We start from the raw sequence: 20,852 nt of genomic DNA, 5'->3' as shown, positions 1-20,852 counted from the left end.
CATTAATTGACTGATGGGGCCTAGCATGTATGTGTGCCTTGGCTTGTTTGTGTGCACTGTGAATCCTATGATCCCAGGGGCGGCCTGTAATTCTTAAAATGGCAATTTTCTATTTAGGATTTCCCAACAGCACATACTACTAAAAAAGTATATTTTTCTGAAAATGGTTAATTGATGAAACAGGGTTTTACATATGAGCTGGTTTATGCAATATATTTTTATAGAGACCTTGTTTGGGGGTATAGTTTTCCTTTAACTCCCTTGTCAGGTGACTAAATCATATATCATTGTTAGGTGATATATTATTATATTTATTTAATTTATACAAATGGTTTACCCTTTAACTGAATGGTATTTACTGCCATAATCAACACTTGGTGAAGCCCAAGAAACTCATTATAAAAATATTCGGTGTGAGGGTCACACCAACATCAACAGAGCGCTGATATGATACACTACATGAAATTACAGTTTCTTTAATTAAAAGCCCTTTCAGGTTGGATGTATTAAAAGATCCTTGTGACATGGAGTAGACACGTGTTCACATACACACACACACACATAAGAACAACAATTGCCAATTGAAGTAGATGCGCTAGGGTCTTGTCAACTTAATTGGCATTTAGTACTGGAAATAGTAAAACAATGAATTTGTTTCCTTTATTTCGATTAACGGCATCTTCCAAACCAAAAAAAGATCCTGGGCGTACATTTCTCATCCTGCCACTCAATAGGAACTGCTCTAATTCTAGTTACAGCTGCACGTGGAAGCTCACACACATACACATACAACATAGTTGGCACATTTAACTTTAATACCACAAAAAAGTATGAGAAAAGAAAGAAAAACTCAAAAATAAATAAACATGGCTTCAAGTCTGAGTATGGACATGGTATCTCACTCTCTCACTTATTCTGTGTCGCCAGAATGAAGCCCAGCACATCTGTGTATTTTGGAGAACTGTACAAAGTTTAAAGTCACAAGTCTTGTATTCCAGTAGACAGTCATAAGCAATGGCTCCTCAAATGTTCCGTGTTTTTTTTTTTGCAATTACAATTATAGAAGCAAGTGATGTGCACTCTCATATAGTTCATTATTCAATTAAAGTATTAGGTCTTCATATTCAAAATGTATATATTTCCTTAAGCTGATGGTTGATGAGCAGCAGCTAAGGGATATATTCAAACTGCCGTAGTCCTGCCCAGCAGGGGGATAGGAAAGATGAGCTGGCAGCTACCAGGAAGTCTGTGCAAGCCCCCACTGCTGATGTCAGAGCCAGCCCAGGATGGAGGCCTAGCCCTTTGTGCTTCTTGCGGAGGATTGGGCAAAATCTGTGAGCTCAGTGCTCCAGGAAGTGGCTGGGTGTGTGATTGTCCTGTTAGATGTTGTTTATGGCTGAGGGGTTGCTCTGGTTTCACCAACTCGTCCTGGACAGATAAAAAGGGGTTTAAGATCTTCCGGTAGATCCCTCGCGTATCGGTGAGAACTTCGCTGTAGGGTGGTGGTGGCTCAGCCATCAGAAGTGCCTCTTCATAACATGGTGGCTGAGACAGGTCAGGCTCTATGGGCACAACATAAAAAAAAGTTACTCAAAACAAGAGAATTGTCATTGCCATAAAAATCACAAACACAAATGGTAGAGCAACAACCCATAGGTATGGAAGGCCAACATTGCAGGATCTTTCATTTCCTCATATGTCATTATTATTTATACAGGCCCACTAATCACAAATCTCCAAACAGCATAAAAATGGAAGCGCATAAAAGAAAAGTGAAAATGTAGTGCAGTATTTCCTTATACACAATTCACACCTTCAAGTGCCATATAAATGAAAACATTTTGTGACTGGAACTTATTTGAATAATAAACTTCCTCCACCGATTAAGTGTGGTGAGCTAATGCACTCACCAGAATCAAATTGTACAGAACGCCAAGCAAGTTAGTATTACACTATATTCTGTTCTTTCTCATTCTAATGTGATTAGAGGATTCCTGTACCATCATTATCACTACTATCAACACCCTGCTAACTTGCTTGGCGTTCTGTACAATTTGATTCTGGTGAGTGCATTAGCTCACCACACTTAATCGGTGGAGGAAGTTTATTATTCAAATAAGTTCCAGGCACAAAATGTTTTCATTTATATGGCACTTGAAGGTGTGAATTGCGTATAAGGAAATACTACACTATATACATTTTCACTTTTCTTTTATGCGCTTCCATTTTTATGCTGTTTGGAGAATTTTGAGGCCCAGCCAAAAGGGGGTTTGTTGAGAGGAAGCTGCAGACATTTGACACAAGTGACACTCATTATCCAATTTTTACGAAGAACACGTGAAGCACTGAGTATTATTCTGCTTTGTTCCACTAATCACAAAGCTGTACTATTTTTCAGCACTAAATCTACCAGCTGTTCTATGTTTGTCCGTGGGGATTTGTAAAGCTAAATGAAAGATCAGCAAACCTTGTATGATTTTCCTGCAGCTTTGTCTATCTTGATTATTCATGTTGACTGGCAGCCTACAGGAGGCTCTATTTGGAATTCAAAAATAAGCACCTGTTTTGAGGCCACTGGGAGCAACATCCAAGGGGTTGGTATTTATTAATTTATTATGGCCCTCCTTTAGACCTAATAGAAAAATTGTAATTAAAACAGAAACAAATATTCTCCAAAATGAATTAAATCAGTTGACTTACAAACAATGTATTAGTATGGTACTTATAATACTAATATATATATAACGGCCCTTAGGCCAAACTCAAGGGGAATCGAAGAATACAAAATTTCATCTTTGCCCCCATTGAATAAGTGATTAAGGGACATGCTGGGACTGGCTATTGTTCTTTTGTACTTTGGACTTATGGTTTATAATTGTGATATTGCTCTGTTGAATATGGAAAGTTATGGCATATTGTTCACCATGCAGAAGTGTGGCACTGCCCAGTTATATTTGGCACCTGCACTCATAAATGAAGGGTCATAATAGTGGATGTCTAGTAATAATACCAACCCCTTGGATGTTGCTTCCAGTGACCTTAAAACAGGTGATTATTTTTGAATTACTAGCTGCCAAATAGAGCCTCCTATAGGCTGCCAGTCAACATCAACGCAGGATTTCTAATTATGGTGCCCGGAGGCTGCTCACATTCCCCGCCCCCACTCAGGATCGCGCGCAAGCACATCCATTTAGCTCACATATGAAGCACTGGGGACAAGATGCTCTGAAGTTTTCTGCGTGTCCTGTCCCTCGTGCTCCGTATGTGAGCAGAGCTTAGGTGCGCCTGGGCCGCCTTGCCACAAATCCGGGTCTGGTCAACATAGCAGCTACAAAATAGCCAATCACAACCCTATTCTACCCCAAGGAACTTTTTTCATGCTTGTGTTGCTCCCTAACTCTTTTTACATTTGAATGTGGTTCACAGGTCAAAAAGGTTGGGGACCTGCTGTCTTCTGTTTAGGAAAGAGGTGAGAAAAGTTATCTGAGGTTTCTGATGTTTTTCCTAACCAGAATAACATCAGATAAGCCCTCTGTTTTTCACCTTACAACTTTCTCGACAACATCATGGTTGGAAACTGTTCATATTGACTGTACTCTTAATATATTGAAATTAAAAAAAATAAATTTAAAAAAAAAATCTAAATGGCAAAAGTGCTTAGAACAGCACTCACAACAACAATTTTACATTTTCATATTATAAAGGTTTATTTATCCTATATTTTATTATTGATTTCAACTTGGTTACATACTGCTGAATTTTAGCAATATATAGAAATGTTATATTTATATTTGTTTGTATGTCAATTACATACCTCCCAACATTTGTAAAACTGAAAGAGGGACAAAAATAGATATTCTGTGTAATTTTTTTGCTACGCCCATTTTGTGACCACACCCCCTAAATACCACTCCCATTTTACAAAATCTGGAAGGTTATGTAAAGTTTGAACACATTTCTGGGGGTTTTAGGGACTTTTATGTGTTATTACAGTTTTGCTAATAAAGGTGAAATTGCCCTTTCTTATTTCCTCCAAAAGAACTTTTCATCTTATTAGTTATAATTGTATTTAAGTGCAGGTGTTGACTGTTGAAAATTCTGGGATCTCTGTCAAAAGCCTACTTATCTAATTAAATTTTTTTTAAAAATGTTGTATCTTTTTTGGTGTTCAGTGCAGGAGATCAAAGGGAAATGAGGGACTTTTCAATGTAGGCTGAGCTGTTAAAAATGGGACTGTTCTGTGAAAATTGGGACAGTTGGGAGGTTTGCTATTAAGGCTTGGTGTCACTGCAACTGAGAGGGTTGTTTGTTGGTCAACCCATCAGTTGCAATAAAGCCCAATTTTTGGGACTAGCTTTTTACCTTTAACAATGGGTCTTTTTTTCTTTCAGATTTATGTGTAGGCAAAGTATAAGCATTATATTGCCACCCATTTAATACCTAACAGTATATGCTATGTATGCATTAGAGCAGGGATCCCCAATCTTTCTTACTCATGAGCCACAGTCAAATGTTAAAAAAGTTGGAGAGCAACACAAGCATCATAAAAGTTCATGGAGGTACCAAATAAGGGCTAAGACTGGCTATTAAGTAGCCTCTATGCACACTGAAAGCAATGAAAACTTGCCAGCAAGTCAGGAATTCAAAAATAACTCCTAGAAATCATATCAAAGGCAGCAATGGTGCAAAAGGTAAGGGCACCCATGGCCATCTAAAGCCGCCCCCCATTCCCACCACCCTCACCTAATGCCCCTAATTTTGGTCCTGGTCAAAAGGGGCAACAATTTTTTATTTTATATTTTACCTAAGACCTACCAAAATGTAATTGATCTATTTTTCCTATCACTGGCTCTGTCTTGGAAATTTGAGGATCACTACCTTCTGAGAATAGTGACATTTCTCACCTTAAATTGTTGAAAGTACCTTGTGTATTTATATCTTGCAGTAATGGTACTATAATTATTTTAACCTCCATCCAACAGGATGAGAGGTAAAGTCTGAGTCTGGTGAAAAGTTCTACCTGACACTGCAGGGAAAATCATTTTGTTCTGCTGTAGCTCCTGCATTCACTAACCTTTTCATGCCCAACTTGGAAACTAAGTGATTCCTCTGGGAAATCTCATATTTGATTGCAGTTTTATATCAGCAAGCTAAAAGTGCACGATAATCACCCTATGATAATTAAACAAAAATATGCCAGCCGTAGCATTGGTGGGGCAGCATTCTTATTGTATCATTCTTTCGGATTTGTAATGTTATGTTTATGCTGCCTACTCTGGAGAGCTTGGAGTTTCATGTAAAGGAGCACTAAAGCCTAACTAAAATTTTACACTATGTTTTGGTCTTCTGTACCGGCCCAAGGCAACCCTGGCTCTTTAGCAATGAAGATTCCCCTGGTAGCTGATTCCCTGCACATGCTCTGTGCTGCTGTCACTTACTTGAGCTTAGGGATTGACTACAATATACTGTATACATAGAATATAAATGTCACCATATATGACAGATTGGTAAATCTGAAAATGAGTACATGGCAGCTCTGAAATTAGTGCAATTAACATCAGAATTTAATAATCAGCCTTGTAACATCAGCTTATATGACCATTCTCTCATTCAATCCTTATTCTCTGGTTGATAATTTGTGACGGCCTCTAAGCTTAGTGTCTCACTAAGCTGCTCAGAGCATACTGAGCATGTGCAGTGTCATTGACACTTTTAACAAAATCCAAGATGTGGAACTACTGGGGGAGTATTTGGAGGACTGGATCATTACTACTATAGAAATGCTGGATCTTTAAGCTGGTGCAATAAATTGAGTGTATAAAATATGGCATTTATATCCATATGTATGTTTAGACACAAGGTTCAGCCCTGTTCTTACCACCTGCCTTTGAAAAGCCGCACTAGATTCAAAGAGTAGTCTGCAGGTCTCTGTACAATACAATAATTTAGGTTTAAATTTATTGCTTTAACTACATAAAAACTAAACATGTATGAGTACAAAATGAATGCAGGTCAAATTTTGCTCATTTTTTGGCCATGTGCAATACTGCCTTAGTTCATTAGTTGGTGGCCAGGCAAATTTCCCTATAAATGTCAATTTCCTTCCAACAGAAATTCATATAAATTTGAATTATACTTTTTTAAACTATCTCTCTAAATCTAGCCACATTCACGTACATCCTAAGTATGTACCCTGTAGAACTGTGTCCTGTTATAAAAGCAGATTGCAATTAGTGATGTTATTTCAAGTGCAAAACATAGAATGGGATGGGAGGGTTGAATGAAAGGCATGAGAAGAAGATAAAGAGGAGAGCAGGTGCTGAATGGGAGAGCATATGAGAAGAAGGAAATGCAGTAGAGAGAGGGGAAATGGATAGACAATAGGGCGAAGAGAAAAGCAAAGCAAGGACAGAAACAAAAAAACAGAATAGAGGATAGAATTATAGAAGTAAGTTGGACCATACATGTGTGCTGTATTCTGTGTGGATTCTGACCCGTAGCTAGGGTACCCAGAAATACCCCAGCCCGTTACCCCTGCACTTTTACTGCTGTTTGTACCAAACTTTTTCCTTCCTTTTAATTTCTCCTCTATGTACTTGTGCTATTACTAAACACTAAAATAGAGGGAGATGGAAACAAACTAGCTCTACACAAAGATTTTGCTGCAACTACATTACAACTACATTGCAACTACATTGGTCAAGAACAACCACTACATATTTAAACAGTTACCCTTTCTCATGTGTACTATCAAAAACCAGTCTAATGGAACATGTAATGTTTCTCTCAGTGCCACCTGTCATTTAGATTAATTGAAACTGCCTGCCAGCCCTTGCTGCAGGTCATTTTTGTCTCGAAATTGCACGTTTAAGGATTTTTAGCAACAAAAACTGCCTTTCTAGTGTTCCGTGGTTAGTGATATTATTACTAACATATCAGGCGCCACTATATTCTGCATCGCTCTACACAGGTCTATCTAGAAATACCATTTCTCTCTTGTAATAATAGGAAAGTTTATTGATCTCTAGTTGCTCTCATTGGGCATGTGAAATGGTAGTACCCTTCCCACTAGAAATGCTTTAAGAGTGTGTGTATTGGTGTAAAATAGTACATATTAGCAAAGAACTATTTCTAATTTTTAAAATGAAGGTCATTGTTATTTTCCCGTTAACATTTCGATTTTGCTTTTGGCCCGTGCCAAGTCAACTGATTGTCACAAGCCCAGTGCAAATGTTTTAGGCAGATACTTCTTCCGTTCAGATGGCCTCAGATTAACCATACTGTTTGCTGAGTCTCCTTTTGTGCTAAGCCAGCAGCTAATTTAAATTCACGCACAAACATTGCTTGCCAATAAGTTATTTTCTTCTTCCCAAAGCGCAGATGCAGCAGAGCAGCCATACTGACATGCACAGTGCTTACAATATGGATGCAAACCTGCAGTGCATTGAACAATATGGCTTTCTTTTCCCTTGCAGCTGTTCCCTTTATAACCTCTAATACAGCAATTTCATATTGTGTAGCAAAAATTTGCATTCCTTTTTCAACATATTTATGCCATTGCCCCCAGTCCCTGCAAAGAGTGTTCCTGTTCTACCTTCTGTTTAAAATAATTAGTATTAATAGCACTGCTCTTTTACTATTATTCCCACTATTTACTCCCACAGATAAATTTTCTTACAAAAATTAGGACCATTTAATCTAAGCATACAGCCACATCTGATCTGGCAGATCTCTTGCAATAAAGGAGAATATTCAGCTTGCAAACAAGAAATCAGGATAAAACATTATTCTTCACACACAGACACAGTTGGCAAGGGCTATGGGCTCCTTGCCTTTAACTCTAAAAATGTTCCTCTTTGGGGCTGTACTATTTTTTAATTTCTAAATAATCACAGGAATGCACAGGCAAGCCAGAGAGCCAAATTCTGCTATTTTGTAACATTTTCCCAAACTCATTTTGAACTAAGTAGGCCAGTTGTTTAAAACTAAGCAATAGGCTTAATATGCTTTTGACTTTAGGTGGTCATAAGACTGCCAAGTCTCTGGAAATAAACAGTTGTCCCTTCCCTTACCATTCCTGCGGGCAGCAGACCAAGGTCGAGCCTGTGCAGCCGGTGGCTGTGGTGGTGGCGGAGGAGCCTGTGCACGGATCCGATGTGACACAGGAATGCGTGGGCTGCTCACATACTCTTCATATTGTAGGGGCTCTATCTGCACAGAACGCAAGCTCTGCTCCCTCAATCTCTCCTCCCGATGTCTCTTCATGCGTCGTCTCAGAAAACTGCACAGGCAGCACAGCAGCACGATAAGTCCCCAAATTAGCCAAAAGCCTGCAAAGCAACTTAGGAAGGTGTATGTGCCCTGAGACATAACCATTTTATTCTGCCATACAGAGGGGCAGGTACCCCCAAACACACAATGCAGATTCACTGAAGGGGGCACCAGTGTCAAGTATTCTTTGTCCAAGAATGGCATATCATCCCCAGATCTTCATTTTTTTATATTTGCTTTCCATATTCTTTCCTTCTCTCTGCTTGTTTTGTGTCCCCCCATTAAATCTTTCTCTGTATTTGACTGGCTTATTACTTTTTTGGCCTGGTTTCAACTAGGTTACAACTGTAGGCCTCAAAGCTTTATTGAAGGGTTTCTTGCTTAATTTCTTGAATCCCTCTTGGAAGAAGAAAATGAACAGGTGAGAACATCCAGTATAAGCACTTAAATCTGGAAGGGTTTCTGGTCAAGAAAGTACATCTCATCTGTAACACATGTGAGAGTGTTGTTTTTGTTTGTTATTTAAGCATATCCAGCAATGTAGCTGCCACTTATATTTCTGTGTTGCTCTTCTTATCTCCCACAGAATTTTAGTTTACCAGTGTCGCTGTCTGTTCATAGTATGTCATTGGTAGCATAGCCAGATCAGCTGTCATGTTTATCTGGGGAAAAAAACAGTCCTTTTAACATTTGAAAAAGATATGGAGACTAAGCAAATCACACACAGTAGCTGTACCCGAGGGCCTGTGCCTAGGGTGGCAGGTTTTGGGGTGCGGCCCTAGGGAGCTGGGGGGTGAGGGGTAAGGTGTCAGGTCGCTTGGGGGAAATTACGCTATGCACACACTGCTTATAATGCCACATTGCCCCGTAGGGTGCCACCAAAACTAAATACGATAAAATACAAAAAAGACATGACAATGTACAGAGAACCATGACTGGAAAAGTTACAACATAGGCATTACTTATTTTTAATCATAAGTAAGGGTAAGTAACACATATGCAGGTAAAGAAGCTGTGAGAATCAAATCATCAGCAAAAAAGCAAGCTTTGTATTGTTTGATTTGAAGAGACATTTTGTTTATTTGCAGTAAAGGTTAATAAGTCTAGCTAGCAGCTCTACTGTGACTGTGAATAGGATAGGGGACAGCCCCATCTTGTTCCCCTCTTGAAAGGAACACAGCAAGAGCAAAAGGGGGCAATTTTATGAATGCAGATGGAGAAGTGAAAAATGATTTTATCATGTGTAAAAATGCTGGACCAAAAGGCCATTTAGAAAGTAAACATATATCTATATTTATTTATATATACTTGGTATAAAATATGTATGATAGAAAATCCCATCCCATGATAAAGCATTGAATCTAGACTTAAAATCATACCAGGTGTTTCAGCATAATTTAAAATGTGGGTCTAATATTATATTCCAATATTATCAGCAGTATGACATTTAAGGACAAACCCAGTCTGATCTAATGGAAGGAGGGAAGGTAAAATGGGATTAAGTCTAGTTGCAAAGATTTTCGCAAAACTATGGAGGTCTATATTAAGAATTGGGGTGATAGTTTGCACAGTTTGTACTGTCTTTGCCTTTTTTTTTTATCAATCGTAAAAGCATTATTCATTGTATCTCGATATTTGGTAGCTACAGTTAACAAAGGCACTTGGTTAAACAAATTGTCTGCTGTTTGAAAAGAAAAGGGAGTAGTCTTTAGGTAAAGGCCTTTTAATGTTTGTGCCAATAACTTATTGGCTTTGCTACAATTGGTATAAAATTTCTGATTGGCCCATCTGATAGTTACATCTGCTTCACATCAATTTGCATACGTGTAGCAGGAGTGAGGTTTGCTTTGTTCTAAAGCTGGAAGCTGCTGTGTAAATTGGGTCAATTTCTGATTTTTTTTCCTTCTTCTGCTGTGCAGCTATTTGTATACGTGTACCTCTTCTAACTGCCATGTGTGCTTCCCAAAGGGAGGTGGGCGAAGTGACCGAGTCCATGTTATCATGAAAATACTTTTATAATGCCTATTTGGCCCTTTAAATGTAGTTGGAATGTGCAGAAGTGTATCTGTAAAACGCCATTTAAAATGATCTGGTTTGACCATCAAGCCGTTTAAAGTAAGAGTGACTGGAGAGTGGTCAGACCAAACAATAGGAAGTATTGAGTGTCATGGGCATACGGCATCATATTAGCAAACAAAACTATCTGATCTATTCTAGTGATTATGAGCATATACAGTATTTTACTCGTTTTCAATAGTGGATTATCTGTGGTTCCTGCAGGTTCAAATTGCTCAGGTTCTTGTAAATGCTGGGTCCAGTGCATTATTTCCCTTGACCTGCTTTCTTAGCCTTCAACCTGTGGCTATGTCTGGACTAAGATTAAAAATAGGCATTATGTGTGTGTGGATCCTTGTTTCAGTATTTACGAAAACTGAAAAGTAGTCATTTTGGTTGGAGTTGACCGATAAAAGATAACTACAAAAATATGCCTGGGACAGCCTGAGACTTTGTGTCATTACATGGTCACAAAACAAACCAATTACAGTTGTGGGTGGGTATATTAATATTATGTTAACATTCTCTACTATTCTGTGTAATCACTGGGCAGGGGGATAGAAACAGTCAATTGCTCAATGCACACCTATTTAAGCATCAGAAAACATAACAGCAGATGGTATGTTTAACAAAACAATTTTCACAATTTAAATGCATAATATACATACCACAAATTGGCCTAAACACAGTGAACCAGAAAAATCAGACACGTGTGGAATGTGATAGACATGCATTGAGCAATGAAATTATTGATATTCTGTTTGCCCCCATGTAGGTTGGGTAGCAGATTCTCATTTGCACTCTTTCCTTTTTTTTTTAAGATAGTAGGTTTGTTCTAGTAGTTGTGGTGTGCCCTCCAAAACTGTATTGTTTGTACAGGGGGATAGAAACAAACAGATATATGATAGGATCCTGCTGCTGTTTTGTAGAGTAGCATGTTAGAGATCTGATGCACAGTGGGGTTAAGATTATGCGGGTTGACATGAAGGGATGGGACTTAAAAGCATTCTGTTAAGATTTGAAGCCACATCACTAAATCAAAATAATACTTTTTTCTTGGCAACAAAAACATTTTAAACTAATTATCTAGCCCACAGTTTAAACTTTATTTAAGGAAGGGTAGCACAATACTTGGGAGTTGTTTAATAGATTGCATCCCTGTGAGGACCACTAAAACATATACAAAAATGCAGAGGTGAATGCATCACCATTTAAAATGGTACCTAAACTTTTTTAATTATATAGTATATAGTATATATTATATGGTTATAGATATATGAAACATGGGTATTAAATCAAGTTCATGCTGTTATAGCAGCAGGACTTTCCAAAAATCAATGGCACATGGATATTTCTGCAGCAAAATAAAATCTCCCCTCATTTTTGAACTTCTGGCTGCACTGTAAAGCTTCTACGTCAGTTTTTCCTTGGGGCGATTTAATTTCTCGGTTATTTTTTAGCCTTCTCTGGGTGTGTTATACGTTGTATGTTGAGAATGTTTAAAGTTTTGTCTTTGTGCTTTCAGAGGAGTTCATGTTTTAATTTGCTCGCCCACGATATATTTGTACTATCACGTTATGACATCAAAACCAGATTTTAATACAATATTTTTAATAGACAATACCACGATCAAAAACGGGAAAAACTGTGTTAAAGCAGTAGATGTTATTACTTCAGTGTTTTATACTGTAAATACAACCCCTACTGTCCCTGTGGTCTATATTTTTTTCTTCTTTCACCTGCCATATTGGTCTTCCCCAGACACTTACCATTAGTAGCCCACTTGATGTTACATTCACCAGGGAGATACTGCTCACTTTTCAACTTTCCACCTTCCACCTTTACATCTTCTCACCACACTCAAACAACGTATTCTTCCATCAGCCCTTCCAAAACTTAACAGGCAGACACTATCTCCAACCTACATAATCTGGTTTTAGCATTCATGTCAACTCTGTTCTGTCTAACATGTCCAACATCTCCTATCCTAATTAGGCTTTGTCAAATAAACCCCAAAAAGTTCTAGCAATACAATCCTGGGTAAACCAGAGTCGTTTAATTTAACGGTTTAATTCTCTGTCTGTTAGCAGAAATCATGCTCAGAACCCCATTCTCATAATTATCTGCACTAAACTCCTAAAATGTCAGTCTCTGTTTAGACTACTTTAATTAACTAATTTATCTTTCTTTATTTACAGCATCTCCTCTCTACTTTTAATTCTGTACTGTGACATGACCAAACCTTTCCATCAGACTTTTTTAGAGCCAAATATATTGCTGTTCACATAAAAGCAAATAAGAAATGATTCTTTGCTTCCTAAAAGCCATCTATTTTCCCCACAAAAACTCAGTTGGTCTGTCTTTTATTTTGACCCCTATGACTACAAGTTCCAACCCTTATTTCCTATCATTTTACTACCATGTCCTGATCATATTCCCATATTCCTAGCTATGTAATCTTTCTGCCTTTATAATCAAAAATCCATCTATGAAATCTTAGATTTCAAATGAAGCATTGACTTCCCCAATGCAGCAGACACAAATCCCACCTATACTAAAGTAATCCTTTCTTGGTCCTTTAAGTTTGGCATCCTCAGACCTATTTTACTTCTACCTTTGCTCTCCAAGGATCTTGTGGTTTTTGTATAATCACTTGACCTGATTTCACTCAAGGCATTGTCTGTTTGACACCCCAACAGTGTGCCTTACGCCCACAACTGTTCACAGAATCTGCTTTTATATAAATCACCTCCCTGCTGCAAAATACCAAAATCAATTCTCTACATTTAGACTATTACTTGACTCACGTATTTGTCCCTGTCACATTAAGTCTTTCTTTTTTCTATCTTTCCTATTATACTTTTAGTGTTTCATACACTGCAGGTAAGTATTTTATTAATATAGTTGTATGTGTATGTGGAGCCCTGTATATTCAAAAAATACATTAAAAGACATAAATATATACAATGTATACTATTAGATTACTATCTAGATTAGGTTATAAGGAGACAACAATAAGGTGCCCCTTCCCACATGGAGCTTACAAACTAAGAAGGTAGGTAACTCAAAGGGGCTGATTTACGATTGCTTGAGCCGAAAGGCATTAGTAATGGTAAAGGAAAACCAGTGTGAGTTAAGGCACCTAAAAGCTACCAAACTTTTTCTTATTTAAGAGAGCCTGCTTGATAAAAAATACCTCAACTAACTAGGTCTTTTTCTCTAAAACCCATATGAGTTCTGTTAAACACAAACAGAAGGAGTGGATGAGGTGTTATAAGAGCCGATACTGAATCAGATGTTAGGAAAGCATTTCAGGAAAGAGTTTAGTTTTTAAAGTGAGGATTTACTACTTAGGAATCTATGATAAAGAGCAGCAAAACATAAAAGTTTAAAGCGAACTACAGCAGTGAATGTGGGTGGTGTGACCAGGCTGTGGCTCTGAAAGGCATGAAATAGCCAGTCATGAATGAGTGGCGACACAAGTGAAGAGATGTAGCAAGGTGAAAAAGAATGATGGAATTAATTTATTCATTGTTTAATGGGTAACTATGATAAGGATTTCAGCAACAAAGAAGCTTGTTCTCTTATTCTATCAGAATTGTTTAAGACAAACTGAAGGGCTAGAGATAGGGAGGTTACGATAAGGGCATATATACATGTTAGCTACTGCTTGTGATAAAGGAACAGATTTTGGCAACATTTAATAGCAAGAGAGCAGCAGGTCAGGGTTGACACTGAATGATTAGAGTAAAAAAATAAGTATTAAATATTACCACCAGGATCTTTTCTTCTTGCTTTTCTTTAGAGGGACTGTTCCCTCTATGTTGTTTAAATTTCAAAATGCAAAATAAAATCTTTAAAAAAATTTTTACCACCAGACAGGGGTTATAAGGTTAAACGGGTGTAAGTAACACTCGATGCAAAGGCAAAGCACCATCACATTTTCCTAAAGAAAATAGCAACTTTCACCTGGTGGCCATTTTTCCTCTGATACATAATTGGATACATTTAAATCTGCAAACAGCCTACACACACAGACCCTTATTCAGCATACATTTCATCAAGAATACAGGCTCACACAGGCACAACTGTCTGATAAAAGTTCTGCTTTGTTTCAGCTGAGCTCAGGAGCAGGGCCGGAACTAGGGGTAGGCAGAAGAGGCAGCTGCCTAGGGCGCAACGATTGAGGGGCGCCAGGCAGGAACCTCTCCTGCCTACCCCTAGTGCTACTTTGTCATTGCCTCCGCCGCTTGTCATTAGCGGCGGAGGCAATGACCGATCTAATCGCCCTGCCCCCCTGCACTGCCTCCTGTGCTTTGGCGCGCATGCGCCGTTCGGGGGGGCGGGGAGGTGGTCTGAAGCAGACAGCTAGAGCTGAGTTTCTATGGGAAACAGCAATGCCATCTCTTTACTGGCTGCTAGACTGCGGGGCATGTTTAGTAATCTGAGCTTAGAACAACTGAGCATGCCCACAAGCTAACAGCCAAAGCAAATTCTTGAGGGAGGGGGCTGAGTGGGTTACAGGAGGAGAAGCAAATCTAAAGGGTATATTTATCATGCTGTGTAAAAAGTGGAGTAAAACATCACCAGTGATGTTGTTCATAGCAGCCAATCATATGCTTTGCTTTGGTTTTCTAACTGTTGAAATCTAATTGCTGATTGGTTGCCCTGGGCAACATCACCGGTAATGTTTCCTTCACTTTTTACACAGCATGATAAATGTACCCCTTAGTGATTAAGGAGATGCTTCCTATGAACCTCTGGACAACCAGTGTAGCAGGTATTGAAAGATTTCAAAGAGGCTTTTCACTGATTACATTTTTGTGTGTGGGGTTTACATGTCCTTTAAACCAGAAACATATTGCTTCACATTCTCTCATACTGAATTCTAACCAGAGACATTTAGCCCTTCATATTAATAGGTAATCCCACATACAAGCTGTATGTCATACAGTAAATATAGTATACTCTCTTAGACATCTTGTTTTATAAAAGGGAATAAGTGCCTTTGTAGTTTAATACTAACGCGTAATGTAACAAAAAGTCTTCAGTTTGCCCGTGTTAACCGATTCCAACCAATTAGATGTTTGTTTTCAAACAAGGTACAGGTATAGGACCCATTATCCAGAATGCTCGGGACCAAGGGTATTCCGGATAAGGGGTCTTTCCGTAATTTGGATCTCAATACCTTAAGTCTACTAAAAAATCAATAAAACATTAATTAAACCCAATAGGATTGTTTTGCATCCAATAAGGATTAATTATATCTTAGTTGGAATCAATTACAAGGTTTTGGTTTTATTTCTACATAGAAAAAGGAAATCAGTTTTAAAATTCTGAATTATTTGACTAAAATGGAGTCTATGGGAGACGGGCATTCCGTAATTCGGAGCTTTCTGGATAACGGGTTTCCGGATAAGGGGTCCGATACCACCAGTAAACGCTGCTTATCGGTTGCTATTGGTTACAAGCAAAGTAGCAAACTTAAGACTATTAATTACATTACCACATAAGTGTATTTTGTTATATTTTGGTTCATAGTAAGTACAGAGCTACAATAGGTAATTGTATTACCTAAGGCTAGTGGCACACGTGATGATTTGAATTGCCCAGAGCATTTGTTAATAAAATAGTATTATTTTTTGATTTATGGAAAAAAGCTTAGTGCACTGCTTACAACTTAGTCCCTAATAGTGTTAGTTTATATATTTGTTCCTTTTGTCATTTGCATTATGAAAATTGGAACTATTTAAGTGTTTGTAACATAGGGGCCGATTCACTTAGGTACGAATCCGAATCACGAAATCCGATCATTTCTGATGATTGCAAGTGTCACGAAAATTCTTTTTGTTTGAATACGAAAATTTCGTACTTACCATCCGAAAGTTCTGAAATTTTCGTATTGAAACGATCGCTTGCAAATGACGAGGCATGAAATTTTCGTGTTGAACGATCGTAAATGGCGGGAAAACTTTTCTGACTTTGAACCTTCAGTGCATGATTTTGGAAGCCTCCTATAGGACTTAATGGCACACTGCAGCTTCAACCTGGCCCAAGGTTACAATACCGAAGCTTGAATGAATCCGAAACTTTCATACTCATTGCAACAAATACAATTTTGTCTCACAAATTGTTGCGCAAATTGTCGCAAAGTAGGAAAAGGATGGCGCAAATTAACGAAAAAATCGCAGACTACGATTACGATTTTTTTTTATTCGGACTCAATCATACATTGATGAATGTGCCCCATAGTGTTACACTTTAGTCAAATACATCCACTGCCAATTCAATATTATGACTGCAGCACTATCGGAATTATCTAATTGTTGCTGTTACATCTGCTGCTGTAATCGTAAATTGTTTTTGGAACCTATTAGGCAACCATGGTGCATTTTGGCTGCCATGACATTTCCTGCGGCTGCAATCACTGCACACTGCTTCCCATAGAAGCACAGGTGGTGTTTTGATCTCTTGCTACTTTGCTGAGTTGCCTGAAATAGATGGCTTTCCATTAACTGCAAGGGGATGTGCTAAAATAAGCCCTCGGCCTGTCCTTGTGGGGGAAAGAAACCATGCAATTGTAAGGGAATCTCGGCATGAAAATGTCATTAATGCAGATCCTACCACCATATTTCCTGAAATAACTTTCTCCAAAAACTGTCAGGTTCATTCAGTATATTTCCAACTGACATGTTTTTTCTTATCTAAATCTATATTCATACATACTGGTAGGTCAGTTCCAATCTCTTCTGTATGATGTAGCACTATATGAATTATGCAGGGCAACATTAACTATGAAAAAGCTAATTAACCCCTCTATCATGCAGAACCAAACACAGCATACTCATAGCTCAGTAGGAGGCTTAGGAAAGTTGCCAGTTTGTAACAGCCTACATAGTTACATCTGGGAATATCCCACTCACTGAGCCAATGCAGTACCCGCTCTAATGAAATAGAAAGAAAAAACATAAATTTATCATAAAATAAGTATAGGTTATTTTCATTTTATCCTTTTATAATCTATTATGCTTTAAAATGCAATTGCTTTAATGTAGGGCAGTATACAGAATATTTGCAGGAAAGTATGATTAGGGAACGGTTTAATTTGTGCACAGAACGTATTTGTTACTAAAAGGGGGAAGGGAATGGCACTACTACCCTATGCATTTTGAGACTGAGTGGGATACTAAGCAGTCAGAATAACAGATAACAGTGAAGGAATCAAAATCCCCCATCTAGAGAAGATCAAATACAACATCATCTTAGGACTCTTTCCAGTCTTTAAAAACTCATCTTAGGTAGCACTTCCATTGGGTGCAAACATGGGATGGTAGAAGTGTTGCCTGCTCCCCCATGAACTACATATAACATCAGGAACTGGGCCTCCTTATTTAAAGGTTCGCAGTAATTGGACTTGACAGCTCAGAAGAGAAGCTCCCTCTCCATTAAGCAGGATACTTTTACCTCCACCCTTCATGTGATAGCCTTGAGATACAGTTTTGTATAAACCTTCACCTCTTGTATTGGTTATTGATTGCTTTATATGTTACTCTGTATGTCCAATGTATGTAACCCACCTATTGTACAGCGCTGCCGAATATGTTGGCGCTTTATAAATAAATGTTAATAATAATAATAACCAAATCTCAAGCATTCTGAATAACAGATGTCATGAATGTTAGGGGAAAACTGAAAGCATATTATTATTTATAACTGCAAAAGGATCTACTCTCTGTACAAGGTATGGGTCTGTGTTAGTCCTGTATTAGCTCCTCTGTTTGCAATTCAATAATACAGTAAATAAAAACCCCTAAAAGTTACAAACTAAATAAAAAGACTCCTACATACAGACTCATACATTAAATCCCTTTTAAGAAGGGTTTCACTGCATACTTATGCACAGGGCCGGAACTAGAGGGCACAGGGCACAATGGTGAGGGGGCGCTAGGCACGTATCTCTTCTTTTGCTTACCCCTAGTTCCTGCCCCGATGCTCCCCCTGTGTGTGCGCCCCCTTGTGCTCGTTCCTGCAAGCGTGCACATGGGGGAGGTGGGAGGGGGCTGGGCAAGGAGGCCAGCCAGGTTTCCTAGGGCGCCAGGCTAGCATGGTCCGGCACTGCTTATACACTAGGAGCATTAGGTAACTTGATTGTTTTATCTAATGCAAAGCAGAATCAACAAGATAACAATATTCAATAAACATGGAGTCTGCTAAACAGATGGCACCTGAACAGGTTATTGTGTTTATTCAGAACACAGTCCTTCTCACCAACATTCCCTCTTGTTTATTGCAAGCACTGTCAACATATGAGACTTTGTGCAAAGAAATGAGATGTAAAACCACTAGGGCTTATTTATTTACTGGGCATGAGGTTTCGTACCATAAACTCACCAAAGTATTATACTGTGCAGGGTGGCACAAGGGGAACCTGGGAGTTAAAACTTGGCAGCACTGCACCAGACAACAAAGTACCCACGCTGGTGCATATGTTATGTAAGAGGTGCAAAGACCCATGGAAGCAAATTAGCGATTAAACAAACTTACCTAAAATGGGCTTTACATTTTGCTGTCCTTTAAAAGCACCATATTGTGTCCGCTGTGGCGGGCACACTAAGACAGGATTTGAGCTGCTGGCGTAACGTGTGTGTGTTTGTGTCTCAGAGAACAGCTTAAAATGAGCCCTGTCTCCCACCCAGAAGCACAAAGAAGACAACATCCACATCCCATCTCTAGTAATAGGAAATATTTTACTTTACTATTAAAGACATGATGCTCTTTGATACACAGACGCTACCAAGCTGAAAGATTAAACTTCAGCAGACCTACCCAGTGCAGACCCACTCTTATTACCCAAAGCTTATATGCCCATCAGTACTTCACATATGCATCACTTAATTAAATCTAACATTTTCCTTAGACCTACTTATGTTGGTGGTGATGATTCATTCACATATTACGCAACACCAACACGATGATATGTGTTCTAATGGCATACTCATCAAATGTGCTTCCTATTCATTTATCAAAGTGTGAAGTCTAATTCACAAGAAAAAATCTGCCAGCTAATGAGGCAGCAATATCATTGTATACATATATATATAGTAGTGCCCGTCGTGCACTACCTGCGGGATATATATATATATATATATACAGTATATATGAGTATGTGAGTGTGTTTGTTCATATGTATAAAAATGTATCAAATTAATTTTATTTGGACTTATGCACAGGTATGGGATCTGTAATATGGAATGCTTAGTTCAAAATAAGGCATCATCTGTAATTTGAAGTGCCATGCCTTGTGTCTACTAAAAACATTTAAACATTAAAAAACAGGACTGTATTGCCACAGCATGGATCAGTGCTTAGCATTATGTACATCATGTCTTGATGAGAACAAATCGCAACAAAAGGAGTTGCTGGTGGAAACCCCTTTCCATTGCTTTTTTTTCTGATGTTGCGAAGTTGCCTGCAGGAGGAAACTTGGCGTGACTTTGGATTACTACAGCAATGCAAAGGGATTTCCACCAGCGACTCCTGTTGTTGCCAGTGGAAGACCTTTTCGGAGCGGTTTGTCGCCCATGATAGCAGAGGTCTATTGCATGCAACTTTCTTCTGCACTTGCTAGATATCACTGTACTCTTCCCATTCCCCCTCCCTCCTCACAGTCTTTAATTGCGTGGTCTGTGCATGGGCATTAATTCCCCCTTTCTGGCACATACACAAGATTCTAGGATGATGCAAAGCTGGCCTTAACAACAATGTCCACAAAATGGCTTCTGCCTGCCTGATTGTGAATTCCAAAAGAAGAAAGGATTTAGACATTGTAATTAAAGTTTATTTTGCTTGACAAATTATTTCTAAGGATGACAGGTCCCCTTTATGTGGGTGTAAATATTTAGGGACAAACCAAGATTTCTGAGCCAAAAGACTAAAGGTGGCCACACACGTGGCGATTTTAGATCTTTCGTGCGACCATCGGTCGCACGAAAGATCGCACAACCTGCCACTAACCGTTCAGAGCTGAAACGGCAGATAAGGAGGTAGAAACAATAGGATTTCTACCTCCTTCTGCCGATTCAGCCCTGAAGGCAGATTTTGGTCAGGCGCCTTCTATGGCGCCCAATCAAAATCTTTAAATCAGCCCGATCGGCGAGTGCGTGTATAGCAAGTCGGTGAATCGACCGATATCGCAGGATGCTGCTGATATCGGTCGACTCACCGACTTGCCATACACGCACCGAATATCGTACGAAACGAGGTTTCGTACGATATTATCGGTGCGTGTATGGCCAGCTTAAGATAATTTCTATAGCAAAACATAGTTCAATCAAAGTAATGTAACAAGAAGTGAAACTACGGGTCCTGCTTAGTTTACTACTATAGGTTTATAGTCTCCATATGCTTTATATCAGTATAGACAAGCAGAAAGGGCACCTGCTAAAAAAAAAAAAAAAAGTAGGAGACTTTTGGGTCAAAGGCAAGGTTTTCTTGGAGGCTAACTTTTGCTCGGGCCCCTTTTGCTC

The 20,852-nt window shown here is 38.7% G+C and overlaps 1 protein-coding gene across 3 annotated transcripts in view; it reads right to left on the bottom strand.

The window, feature by feature from the left end:
* Positions 1-460: 460 nt before the first annotated feature.
* prr7 (proline rich 7 (synaptic)) overlaps positions 461-20,852 on the bottom strand; it is a 32,758-nt gene continuing 12,366 nt past the window's right edge. For all 3 annotated transcript variants that reach the window (XM_031898838.1, XM_031898837.1, XM_002936941.5), the window contains 2 exons: positions 8,073-8,933; positions 461-1,562 (listed from right to left, as the gene is read on the bottom strand). In XM_031898838.1, the coding sequence (XP_031754698.1) occupies positions 1,183-1,562; positions 8,073-8,475 (783 nt within the window). In that variant the 5' untranslated portion in view covers positions 8,476-8,933 and the 3' untranslated portion in view covers positions 461-1,182. The remainder of the gene's footprint in view (positions 1,563-8,072; positions 8,934-20,852) is intronic.

Source organism: Xenopus tropicalis, chromosome 3 (genome assembly GCF_000004195.4).
Source record: "Xenopus tropicalis strain Nigerian chromosome 3, UCB_Xtro_10.0, whole genome shotgun sequence".
In the NCBI taxonomy this organism is placed as follows: Eukaryota; Metazoa; Chordata; class Amphibia; order Anura; family Pipidae; genus Xenopus; species Xenopus tropicalis.
This window is presented reverse-complemented; position numbering and strand designations above follow the sequence as displayed.